Source organism: Oncorhynchus tshawytscha, linkage group LG27, assembly GCF_018296145.1.
Source record: "Oncorhynchus tshawytscha isolate Ot180627B linkage group LG27, Otsh_v2.0, whole genome shotgun sequence".
NCBI classification, from domain to species: Eukaryota; Metazoa; Chordata; class Actinopteri; order Salmoniformes; family Salmonidae; genus Oncorhynchus; species Oncorhynchus tshawytscha.
This window is the reverse complement of record NC_056455.1, coordinates 1,417,161-1,430,000: the sequence shown is the minus strand read 5'-3', so window position 1 is coordinate 1,430,000 and position 12,840 is coordinate 1,417,161. Positions and strand designations below refer to the sequence as shown.

Below are 12,840 nucleotides of genomic sequence, written 5' to 3'. Positions count from 1 at the left end.
CAAGGAGTTTAGTGGACTGGCCATTTACCTCCCGCTGACCCCCTGGGAAGAACTGTGTGTGTGTGAAAGGATGGGTTGAAATGTATGGAACGCCATTTGGATCTTTGCGAGTCAAAAAAGATACACGTCAAATAAGCTTGTTGATCAATCAGGACCTGAATATGACATGTTCGTATATTTTTTACGTAGGTATTACACATTGAGTTCATTGTCACAAGGATTCACAGATACGTATGCTATGATGCTGGTAAAGTTTTGTCTCACGCACCTACCGCTGTCGCACGAGCCCAGACACACTTCCCCAAGCTCTGGACAACGCTGGTCATAAACAAAATCTAGCTAGCTGATGGATGCAAACAATGTTCTTTCCCAAAAACATAGCAAAACAACATAATCTGTTTCAGTAGCTGTAGTTAGCCAGATAACTACTGTATCTAGCTACAGTTGAAGTCGGAGGTTTGCATACACCTTAGCCAAATACATTTAAAATCAGTTTTCCACAATTCCTGACATTTAATCGTAGTAAGAATTCCTTGTCTTAGGTCAATTAGGATAACCACTTTATTTTAAGAATTCGAAATGTCAGAATAATAGTAGAGAGAATTATTTATTTCAGCTTTCATAACTTTCATCACATTCCCAGTGGGTCAGAAGTTTACATACACTCAATTAGTATTTGGTAGCATTGCCTTTAAATTGTTTAACTTGGGTCAAACATTTTGGGTAGCCTTCCACAAGCTTCCCACAATAAGTTGGGTGAATTTTGGCCCATTCCTCCTAACAGAGCTGGTGTAACTGAGTCAGGTTTGTAGGCCTCCTTGCTCGCACACGCTTTTTCAGTTCTGCCCACAAATTTTCTATAGGGTTGAGGTCAGAGTTTTGTGATGGCCACTCCAACACCTTGACTTTGTTGTCCTTAAGCCATTTTGCCACAACTATGGAACTATGCTTGGGGTCATTGTCCATTTGGAAGACCCATTTGCAACCAAGCTTTAACTTCCTGACTGATGTCTTGAGATGTTGCTTCAATATATCCACATAATTTTCCAACCTCATGATGCCATCTATTTTGTGAAGTGCACCAGTCCCTACTGCAGCAAAGCACCCCCACAACATGATGCTGCCACCCCCGTGCTTCACGGTTGGGATGGTGTTCTTCGGCTTGCAAGCATCCCCCTTTTTCCTCCAAACAGTAACGATGGTCATTATGGCCAAACAGTTCTATTTTTGTTTCATCAGACCAGAGGACATTTCTCCAAAAAGAACCATCTTTGTCCACATCTTTGTCCACACGGTTTGCAGTTGCAAACCGTAGTCAGGCTTTTTTAGGGTGGTTTCGGAGCAGTGGCTTCATACTTGCTGAGTGGCCTTTCAGGTTATGTCGATATAGGACTTATTTAACTGTGGATAAAAATACTTTTGTACCTTTTTCCTCCAGCATCTTCACAAGGTCCTCTCCTGTTGTTCTGGGATTGATTTGCACTTTTCGCACCAAAGTATGTTCATCTCTAGGAGACAGAACGCGGCTCCTTCCTGAGAGGTATGATGGCTGCGTGGTCCCATGGTGTTTATACTTGCGCACTATTGTTTGCACAGATGAACGTGGTACCTTCAGGCATTTGGAAATTGCTCCCAAGGATGAACCAGACTTGTGGAAGTCTACAAGTGTTTTCTGAGGTCTTGGCTGATTTCTTCTGAATTTTCCATGATGTCAAGCAAAGGCACTGAGTTTGAAGGTAGGCCTTGAAATACATCCACAGGTACACCTCCAATTGACTCAAATGATGTCAATTAGCCTATCAGAAGCTTCTAAAGCCATAACATTTTCTGGAATTTTCCAAGCTGTTTAAAGCCACAGTCAAGTTAGTGTATGTAAACTTCTGACCCACTGGAATTGTGATACAGTGAATTATAAGTGAAATAATCTGTCTGTTATCAATTGTTGAAAAAATGACTTGTGTCATGCACAAAGTAGATGTCCTAACTGACTTGCCAAAACTATAGTTTGTTAACAAGACATTTGTGGAGTGGTTGAAAAACGAGTTAATGAATGTATGTAAACTTCCATCTTCTACTTCAACTGTAGGTGTTATCATCTAAAATACCCCTAATTTATAAGACAGTTCTTATTTGATTTAACGGTAGTCGGACCCACCTATGTGAACAATAAGGATTAGCCACAATAGTGGAATTTGCGGTTCACCTGCAAAATAAAAGTCTGTTATTGACAGTGAAGCAAATGAATACAAATAGTGGAATTATGCCATAATTTAATGAATAGCATGCTAAACGAGGTTGGAATGTTGTTATATTAATTCAACAAAATATAATAATTTGTTCATTTGACAAAAATCTTTTGAATTCACACTGGATGTATTAGACATCAGAATTGCATTGGGACCATACTTATTTCACTGTACAGCCTTACCTATGGATGGTGGATCAATGACATGGGGTATCAGTCTACTCAGTTACAGTGGCTTGTGAAAGTATTCACCCCCCTTGGCATTTTTCCTATTTTGTTGCCTTACAACCTGGAATAAAAAATATGTTTTGGGGGGTTGTGTCATTTGATTTACACAACATGCCATGCTTTTTATTGTGAAACAAACAACAAATAACACAAAAAACTGAAAACTTGGGCGTGCATAACTGTTCACCCCCCCCCCCAAGTAATTTGAGTGCTGCTTTAGCAGTATGCTTAGGGTCATTGTCCAGCTGGAACGGGAAGGTGAACCTCCATCCCAGTCTCAAATCTCTGGAAGACTAAAACACGTTTCCCTCAAGAATTTCCCTGTATTTAGCTTCATCTCTCATTTCTTCAATTCTGACCAGTTTCCCAGGCCCTGCCGATGAAACACATCCCCACCTCACATCCCCACATCCCCATCCCCATGATGCTGCCACCACCATGCTTCATTGTGGAATGGTGTTCTCGGGTAATGTGAGGTATTGGGTTTGCGCCAGAAATAGTGTTTTCCTTGATGGCCAAAAAGCTCAATTTTAGTCTCTTCTGACCAGAGTACCTTTTTTCCATATGTTTGGGGAGTCTCTCACATGCCTTTTGGCGAAAACCAAATGTGTTTACTTATTTGTTTCTTTAAGCAATGGTGTTTTTTCAGGCCACTCTTCCATAATGCCTAGCTATGTGGAGTGTACGGCTTAAAGTGATCCTATGGACAGATACTCCAATCTCCGCCATGGAGCTTTGCAGCTCCTTCAGGGTTATCTTTGGTCTCTTTGTTGACTCTCTGATTAAATGCCCTACTTGCCTGGTCTGTGAGTTTTGGTGGGCGGCCCTCTCTTGACAGGTTTGTTGTGATGCCATATTCTTTCCATTAAAAATGGATTTAATGGTGCTCCGTGGGATGTTCAAAGTTAAGGATTTTTTTTTACAACCCAACCCTGATCTGTACTTCTCCACAACTTCGCCCTAACCTGTTTGGAGAGCTCCTTGGGTTTCATGGTGCTGCTTGCTTGGTGGTGCCCCTTGCTCAGTGGTGTTGCAGACTCTGGGGCTTTTCAGAACAGGTGTATCTATACTGAGATCATGTGACAGATCATGTGACACTTAGATTGCACACCGGTGGACTTTATTTAACTAATTATGTGACTTCTGAAGGTAGTTGGTTGTCCCAGATATTATTTAGGGCTGGACTACAGGACTGTTTTGCTATCACAGACTGCAACATGTTCCGAGATTCTTCCAATGTCATTGAGGAGTACAACACATCAGTCACTGGCTTTATCAATAAGTGCATCGAGGACGTCGTCCCCACAGTGACTGTACGTACATACCCCAACCAGAAGCCATAAATACAGGCAACATTCGCACTGAGCTAAAGGATAGAGCTGCCTCTTTCAAGGTGCGGGACTCTAACCTGGAAGCTTACAAGAAATCCTGCTATGCCCTGCGACGAACCATCAAACAGGCAAAGCGTCAATACAGGGCTAAGATTGAATCATACTACAGCGGCTCTGATGCTCGTCTTATGTGGCAGGGCTTGCAAACTATTACAGACTACAAAGGGAAGCACAGCCGCGAGCTGCCCAGTGACACAAGCCAAGACTTGCCTAAACCACAAGACTACTAAACCACTTCTATGCTCACTTCGAGGCAAGCAACACTGAGGCATGCATGAGAGCATCAGCTGTTCCGGACGACTGTGTGATCACGCTCTCCGTAGCCGACCTGAGTACGACCTTTAAACAGGTCAACATACACCTGACTGCGGGGCCAGACGGATTACCAGGACGTGTGCTCCGGGCATGTGCTGACAAACTGGCAGGTGTCTTCACTGACATTTTCAACATGTCCTTGATTGAGTCTGTAATACCAACATGTTTCAAGCAGACCACCATAGTCCCTGTGCCCAAGAACACAAAGGCAACCTGCCTAAATGACTACAGACCCGCAGCACTCACGTCCGTAGCCATGAAGTGCTTTGAAAGATTGGTAATGGCTCACATCAACCCCATTATCCCAGAAACCCTAGACCCACTCCAATTCGCATACCGCCCAAACAGATCCACAGATGATGCCATCTCTACTGCACTCCACACTGCCTTTTCCCACCTGGACAAGAGGAACACTTATGTGAGAATCCTATTCATTGACTACAACTCAGCGTTCAACACCATAGTAACCTCAAAGCTCATCACTAAGCTATGGATCCTGGGACTAAACACATCCCTCTGCAACTGGATACTGGACTTCCTGACGGGCCGCCCCCAGGTGGTGAGGGTAGGTAGCAACACATCTGCCACAATGATCCTCAACACTGGAGCTCCCCAAGGGTGCTTGCTCAGTCCCCTCCTGTACTCCCTGTTCGCCCACGACTGCAAGGCCAGGCACGACTCCAACACCATCATTAAGTTTGCAGATGACACAACAGTGGTAGGCCTGATCACCGACAACGACGAGACAGCTTATAGGGAGGAGGTCAGAGACCTGGCCGGGTGGTGCCAGAATAACAACCTATCCCTCAACGTAACCAAGATAAGGAGATGATTGTGGACTACAGGAAAAGGAGGACCGAGCACGCCCCCATTCTCATTGACGGGGCTGTAATGGAGCAGGTTGAGAGCTTCAAGAACCTTGGTGTCCACATCAGCTACAAACTAGAATGGTCCAAACACACCGAGACAGTCGTGAAGAGGGCACGACAAAGCCCCTCAGGAAACTAAAAAGATTTGGCATGGGTCCTGAGATCCTCAAAAGGATCTACACCTGCAACAACACTGGTTGCATCATTGCCTGGTACGGCAATTGCTTGGCCTCTGATCGCAAGGCGCTACAGAGGGTAGTGCAAACGGCCCAGTAGATCAAGCTTTCTGCCATCCAGGACCTCTATAACAGGTGGTGTCAGAGGAAGGCACTAAAATTTGTCAAAGGCCCCAGCCACCCCAGTAATAGGCTGTTCTCTCTACTACCGCATGGCAAGCGGTACCGGAGTGCCAAGTCTAGGACAAAAAGGCTTCTCAACAGTTTTTACCCCCAAGCCATAAGACTCTTGAACAGGTAATCAAATGGCTACCCGGACTATTTGCATTGTGTGGCCCCCCCAACCCCTCTTTTACGCTACTGCTACTCTCTGTTCATCATATATGCATAATCACTTTAACCATATCTACATGTACATACTACCTCAATCAGCCTGACTAACCGGTGTCTGTATGTAGCCTCACTACTTTTATAGCCTCGCTACTATATTTAGCCTGTCTTTTTACTGTTGTTTTATCTCTTTACCTACCTATTGTTCACCTAATACCTTTTTTGCACTATTGGTCAGAGCCTGTAAGTAAGCATTTCACTGTTGTTTTCGGCGCACGTGACAAATAAACTTTGATTTGATTTTATTCATAGCAAAGGGTGAATACATTTGCACGCACCACTTTTCCATTTTGAATTTTTTTGAATTTTTTGAAACAAGTTATTTTTTCCATTTCACTTCACCAATTCAAACTATTTTGTGTATGTCCATTACATTAAATCTAAATAAAAATCCATTTAGATTACAGGTTGTAATGCAACAAAATAGGAAAAACGCCAAAGGGGATGAATACTTTTGCAAGGCACTGTATACCCAGAGAACAGCTCTTACGGCGGGAACCTGAAACCACTGATTTGAACCACATTTTTTTGTACCAGTCAACCTACTATGTGTATTGAACACTTTTCCAGAGGAAAAACAATACAATGTGGATGTTTTGGAGTCTGAGAACTCAGAGGAGAAAGTTGGGGAAAAACACTTGGGTACGGAGTAGACTAATATCCAATTTCATTGATCTCCAATCCTTAGGTAAAGCTTTACCGTGCAATTTGATTGACAATACGCACAATAGGCTGAATGGTCAGGTGATGTCCCTCAGTCAAAGTCCCCGATAAGAGCTACAACGCTAATATTTGTGTAAACTCTTCACAGTTGTGTTCTGTGGGTGTCACCAAGTAGACTAATACCTAATGTAATTGCTCCACATTACACACTCCAATGTTGTTTAACATTACCTAGTCTAAATATGCCATGATTCCACCAATTGTAATCTTCTGTCAGTTTCAAAGAGGGACTTTAATTTTGAAGGCCAACCGCAATTCCACTATTGTGGCTAATCCTTATTGTGGCTAGCTTCACAACACATAACCCAGTCCAGTCAAGCCTCACTAACCAGAGGAAGCTTGTTGGCTGCTTATAACATTAGCTTTGAGCAACAGGGTTAAGTAACATGATTATCCCCATCATTTACAGCTAGTTACTTTCATGAACTGAAGTTTAACAACATGTGGCTACCTAGCTAATACTTACTCACATGGATTCCTAAATCATTGCTAAGAATATTGAAAATGACTGAAGTTTCTCCTGGTCATTGTTTTCAGGCTGGTTGGATTTGTGCTAGCTAGGTACCAAGCTAAAGCTAGCTAGCTAGCTACCCCAGAAGTTGCTAATAACATATGTATCAAAGATATTTGCTTACATTTTTGATCCTGCGCGTTTGATCTTATTTCAAATGCACACACAGACGTTTTCCCATTCAGTCGAACAAATAATGGCTTATTACCAACGCGGTATTGTAAACACATTGTTTGTGGCAGGTGTGTGCTTGTTTGCAGACTTTTATTTTATGTAGAGCTTTGACAGTACTTGTGATCGTAGTGGTGGAGCTTGGCACGTGTAAATTCAGCACACACAACATTCTATAATAGAATTTTGTTATTTAACCTGTCAAATGAAAAGCTTATTTGACACGTCAAATAGTGTTATTTGACGTGTATTGTTTTTGACACACAAATACCCTTAACGGCGTTCCAAAGAAATGGGTTATAGGCTGAGCATCCTGAAGAGAAAAACACAGACTTGTTTTGTATAAGCAAAGTCCATCCTGAAAAATACCCATCTCTTGTCAGTTACTCTCTGGTATTGTTGTTGTCACCGCTGTATCTGCTGTAAATGATGGGGATAATCATGTTGGTGGCATTTAGGCCTAATGTCACAATTACATTAAATTTAACATCTCTCTCTCCCCCTCCCTCCCCTGTTTCACTTCCACCCTCTCTCTAACTCTATCTCTCCCACTTTCTTTTGGTCTCTCTCCCTCTCTTTCTCTCCTTGCTCTTCCTTTATCTCCTCCTCACTCTCTCTCAGGGTATCCCCGGTATTCAGGAGGTCTGACTTCCCCCTTTCTTCCCATGAGCTCCTTGGATCACCATAGCAACAGCAGCATTCTCTACGGACAGCACCGCTTCTACGACACTCAGAAAGGTGTGTGTGAGACAGAGAGAGAGGTGTGTCAGAGAGAGAGGTATTTAAGAGAGAGAGAGGTGTGTATGTGTAACAGTATAGCTTCCATCCCTCTCCTTGCCCCTACCTGGGCTCAAACCAGGGACCCTCTGCACACATAGGCAATAGTCACCCTTGAAGCATCGTTACACATCGCTCCACAAAAACCGCAGCAAGGGAAACAACTACTTCAAGGTCTCAGAGCGAGTGACGTCACCAATTGAAATGCTATTAGCGCACACACTCTGCTAACTAGCTAGCCATTTCACACCGGTTGTGTATGTGAGAGAGTGCGAGAGAGAAATAGGTGTGTGAGAGAGAGAGGGGTTTGTATGTGTGTGAGAGAGACAGAGAGATGTGTGTGTATGTGGGTGAGAGAGAGAGAGGTGTGTGAGAGAGAGGTGTGTGAGAGAGAGAGAGAGAGAGACAGAGAGAGGTGTGCGTGTGTGAGAGAGAGTGGGTATGTGTGTGTATGTGAGAGAGAGAGAGGTGTGTGTGTGTGTGTGTGTGTGTATGAAAGAGAGAGAGAGAGGTATGGGTGTCTGAGAGGGAGTGTGTGTGTGTATGTGTGTGTGTGTGAGAGGGAGAGAAAGAGAGACTGGATAATATTAAGAAATGCTATAGATGGAAGGAAAGTAGTGTGGTAGTCAATTTGAGGCTTTGAGGGGACTCTTACGGTACATGCACCTACAACTCATCCCTTGGCAGTATTACTGTAGATTACTTCATAACTGGCCTCAACGTAGTCTCTCAGAGCGTTCACAGTCAGCCCACTGACACCCCTATCAGATCACAGCAAAATCACATTCTACTTCAACAGAGCAATACTCAATCATGAGGCATCAGAGCCAAAGGAACTGCATAATATTAAGAAATGCTATTGATGGAAGGAAAGTAGTGTAGAAATCTACCAAAAACAATTAGGCAACAAGAAATTAAATCCCTTTTAGACAACTTCCGGGCCAATACGTTTCACAGTAATAGTGAAGGTGTAAACTTGGCAGTTGAAAATCTGAACAGTATATTTGACCTCTCAGCTTCCCTATCAAATAAAAATTTGAAGCCGACGACCAAAGAAAATTAACAAGGACAAATGGCATGATGAAGAATGCAAAAACCTAAGAAGGAAACAGAGAAACCTTTCCAACCAAAAACATAGAGACCCGGAAAACCTGAGTCTACGTCTTCATTATGGTGAATAACTAAAACAATACAGAAATACACTACAGTAAAAGAAGGAACAGCACATCAGAAATCAGCTCAATGTAATTGATATCATGACACAAGGTGAGACCCAGATGCAGACACAGGAGGCAGATGGTTGGAGTCTTACAATGTTTATTAATCCAATAGGGGAAGGCAAGAGAATGATCGTGGACAGGCAAAAGTGTCATAACCAGTTCATAGTCCAAAAGGTACCGAAGGGCAGGCAGGATGATCAGGCAGGCGGGAAGGTAGTCCAGTCAGGCAGGGGTCAAAACCAGGAGGACTATCAAAAAGAGAATAGCAAAAGGAGTACGGGAAAAACACACTGGTTGACTTGACTAACATACAAGACAAACTGGCACAGAGAGACAGGAAACACAGGGATAAATACACTGTGGAGAATAAGCAACACCTGGCGGGAGTGGAGACAATCACAAGGACAGGTGAACCAGATCAGGGTGTGACAATTGAAGAATCAATAGAATCTCCTGAGTTGTGCAGTGGTCTAAGGCACTGCTTCTCAGTGCTAGAGGCCTTACTACAGACACCCTTGTTCGAATCCAGGCTGTATCACAACCAGCTGTGATTGGGAGTCCCATTGGGCGGCGCACAATTGGCCCAGCGTCGTCCGTGTTTGGCTGGTGTAGGCCGTCATTGTAAATAAGAATTTGTTCTTAACTGACTTGCCTAGTTAAATAAAGGATAAATCAATAAAACATGAAAGCAACTTCTGGGAAAATTGGAACAAACTAAGCTAACAACACGAAGAGTTATCTATCCAAAACGGAGATGTATGCATAAACCACTTCTCCACTCTTTTTGGCTCTATAACAAAGAACAGTCAGCAAAAACATATACATGATCAAATACAAATCTTAGAATCAACTATTAAAGACTACAAGAACTCACTGGATTCTCCAATTACATTGAATGAACTACAGGACAAAATACAAACCCTCCAATCCAAAAAGGCCTGTGGTGTTGATGGTATCCTCAATTAAATGATAAAATATACAGACCACAAATTCCAATTGGCTATACTTAAACACTTTAACACCATCCTCAGCTCTGGCATCTTCCCCAATATTTGGAACCAAGGACTGATCACCCCAAGCCACAAAAGTGGAGACAAATTTGACCCCAATAGCTACCGTGGAATATTCGTCAATAGCAAACTTGGGGAAATTCTCTGCATTAACATTAACAGCAGATTTCTACATTTCCTCAGTGAAAACAATGTACTGAGCAAATGTCAAATGGACTTTTTACCAAATTACTGAACGACAGCGTCAAATGTCTGCTGTTTGACTATGATCTGGTGCTTCTGTCCCCAACCAAGGAATTCAGCAGCACCTAGATATTCTGCACAGATTCTGTCAGATCTGGTTCCTGACATAAATCTCAGTAAGACAAAAATGATGGTGTACCAAAAAATGTCCAGTTGCCAGGAACACAAATACAAATTCCACCTAGACGCCATTGCCCTAGAGCACACAAAAAACTATACATACCTTGGCCTAAACATCAGCGCCACAGGTAACTTCCACAAAGCTGTGAACGATCTGAGAGACAAGGCAAGAAGGGCATTCTATGTCATCAAAAGGAACATAACATTTGACATACCAATTAGGATCTGGCTAAAAATACTTGAATCAGTTATAGAACCCATTGCCCTTTACGGTTTGGGCTCTGCTCACCAATCAAGTATTCACAAAATGGGACAAACACCAAATTGAGACTATGCATGCAGATTTTTTATTATTTTTTATCTGTGTACAATGTAAAACATCAAATAATGCATGCAGAGCAGAATTAGGCTGATACCCGCTAATTATCAAAATCCATAATTGAGCCCTTAAATTCTACAACCACCTAAAAGGAAGCGATTCCCAAACCTTCCATAACAAAGCCATCACCTACAGAGAGATGGACCTAGAGAAGAGTCCCCTAAGCAAGCTGGTCACAAACACAAACAGACCACACAGAGCCCCAGGACAGCAGCACAATTAAACCCAACCAAATCATCAGAATACAAATTGACACATTGGAAAGAATTAACAAAAAAACGGAGCATACTAGAATGATCTTTGGCCCTAAACAGAGAGTACACAGTGGCAGAATACCTGAACACTGTGACTGACCCAAACTTAAAAGAATGCGTTTGACTATGTACAGTCTCAGTGAGCAAAGTCTTGCTATTGAGAAAGGCCATCGTAGGCAGACATGTTATGTGCACACTGCCCACAAAATGAAATGGAAACTAAGCTGTACTTCCTAAACTCCTGCCAAATGTATGACCATAATAGAGACACATAGTTCCGTCAGGTTACACAGATCCACAAAGAATTAGAAAACAAACTCAAATTGGATAAAATCCCTTATCTAGTGTGCAATCCCATTAGCAATATGTGTGACATGTTGCCACAAGAAAAGGGCAGCCAGTGAAGAACAAACACCATCGTGAATACAAACCTTTACTTATTTTTATTTATTTTTGCTTTTGTACTTTAACATTTGAAATGTCTCTATTATTTTGGAACTTGTTAGTGTAATATGTACTTTTTACATTTTTGTTGGTCTATTCCACTTGCTTTGGCAGTGTAAACATATGTTTCCAATGTCAATAAAGCCCCTTGAATTGAATTGAGAGACAGAGATTTTTCCTCTTTTTAAAAATATTATTTCATTTTCCAAATATATACAGTTGGTAGAACAAGTATTTGATACACTGCCAATTTTGCAGGTTTTCCAACTTACAAAGCATGTACAGGTCTGTAATTTTGAACATAGGTACACTTCAACTGTGAGAGACGGAATCTAAAACAAAAATCTAGAAAATCACATTGTATGATTTTTAAGTCATTAATTCGCATTTTATCGCATGACATAAGTATTTGATCACCTACCAACCAGTAAGAATTCCGGCTCTCACAGACCTGTTAGTTTTTCTTTAAGAAGCCCTCCTGTTCTCCACTCATTACCTGTATTAACTGCACCCGTTTGAACTCGTTACCTGTATAAAAGACACCTGTCCACACACTCAATCAAACAGACTCCAACCTCTCCACAATGGCCAAGACCAGAAAGCTGTGTAAGGACATCAGGGATGAAATTGTAGACCTGCACAAGGCTGGGATGGGCTACAGGACAATAGGCAAGCAGCTTGGTGAGAAGGCAACAACTGTTGGCGCAATTATTCGAAAATGGAAGAAGTTCAAGATGACGGTCAATCAACCTCGGCCTGGGGCTCCATGCAAGATCTCACCTTGTGGGGCATCAATGATCATGAGGAAGGTGAGGGATCAGCCCAGAACTACAAGGCAGGACCTGGTCAATGACCTGAAGAGCGCTGGGACCACAGTCTCAAAGAATACCATTAGTAACACACTACGCCGTCATGGATTAAAATCCTGCAGCGCACGCAAGGTCCCCCTGCTCAAGCCAGTGCATGTCCAGGCCCGTCTGAAGTTTGCCAATGACCATCTGGATGATCCATAGGAGGAATGGGCGAAGGTCATGTGGTCTGATGAGACAAAAATAGAGCTTTTTGGTCTAAACTCCACTCGCTGTGTTTGGAAGAAGAAGAAGGATGAGTACAACCCCAAGAACAACATGCCAACCGTGAAGCATGGAGGTGGGAACATCATTCTTTGGGGATGCTTTTCTACAAAGGGGCAGGACGACTGCACCGTATTGAGGGGAGGATGGATGGGGCCATGTATCGCGAGATCTTGGCCAACAACCTCCTTCCCTCAGTAAGAGCATTGAAGATGGGTCGTGGCTGGGTCTTCCAGCATGACAACCACCCGAAACACACAGCCAGGGAAACTAAGGAGTAGCTCCGTAAGAAGCATCTCAA

The 12,840-nt window shown here is 42.7% G+C and overlaps 1 protein-coding gene across 1 annotated transcript in view; it reads left to right on the top strand.

Annotated features, from left to right (window-relative positions):
• LOC112261302 (BAH and coiled-coil domain-containing protein 1) overlaps nucleotides 1-12,840 on the top strand; it is a 97,602-nt gene that overhangs the window by 40,066 nt on the left and 44,696 nt on the right. Inside the window, exon 4 of the mRNA XM_042307090.1 lies at nucleotides 7,641-7,757. Coding sequence (XP_042163024.1) covers nucleotides 7,641-7,757 — 117 coding nt within the window. The remainder of the gene's footprint in view (nucleotides 1-7,640; nucleotides 7,758-12,840) is intronic.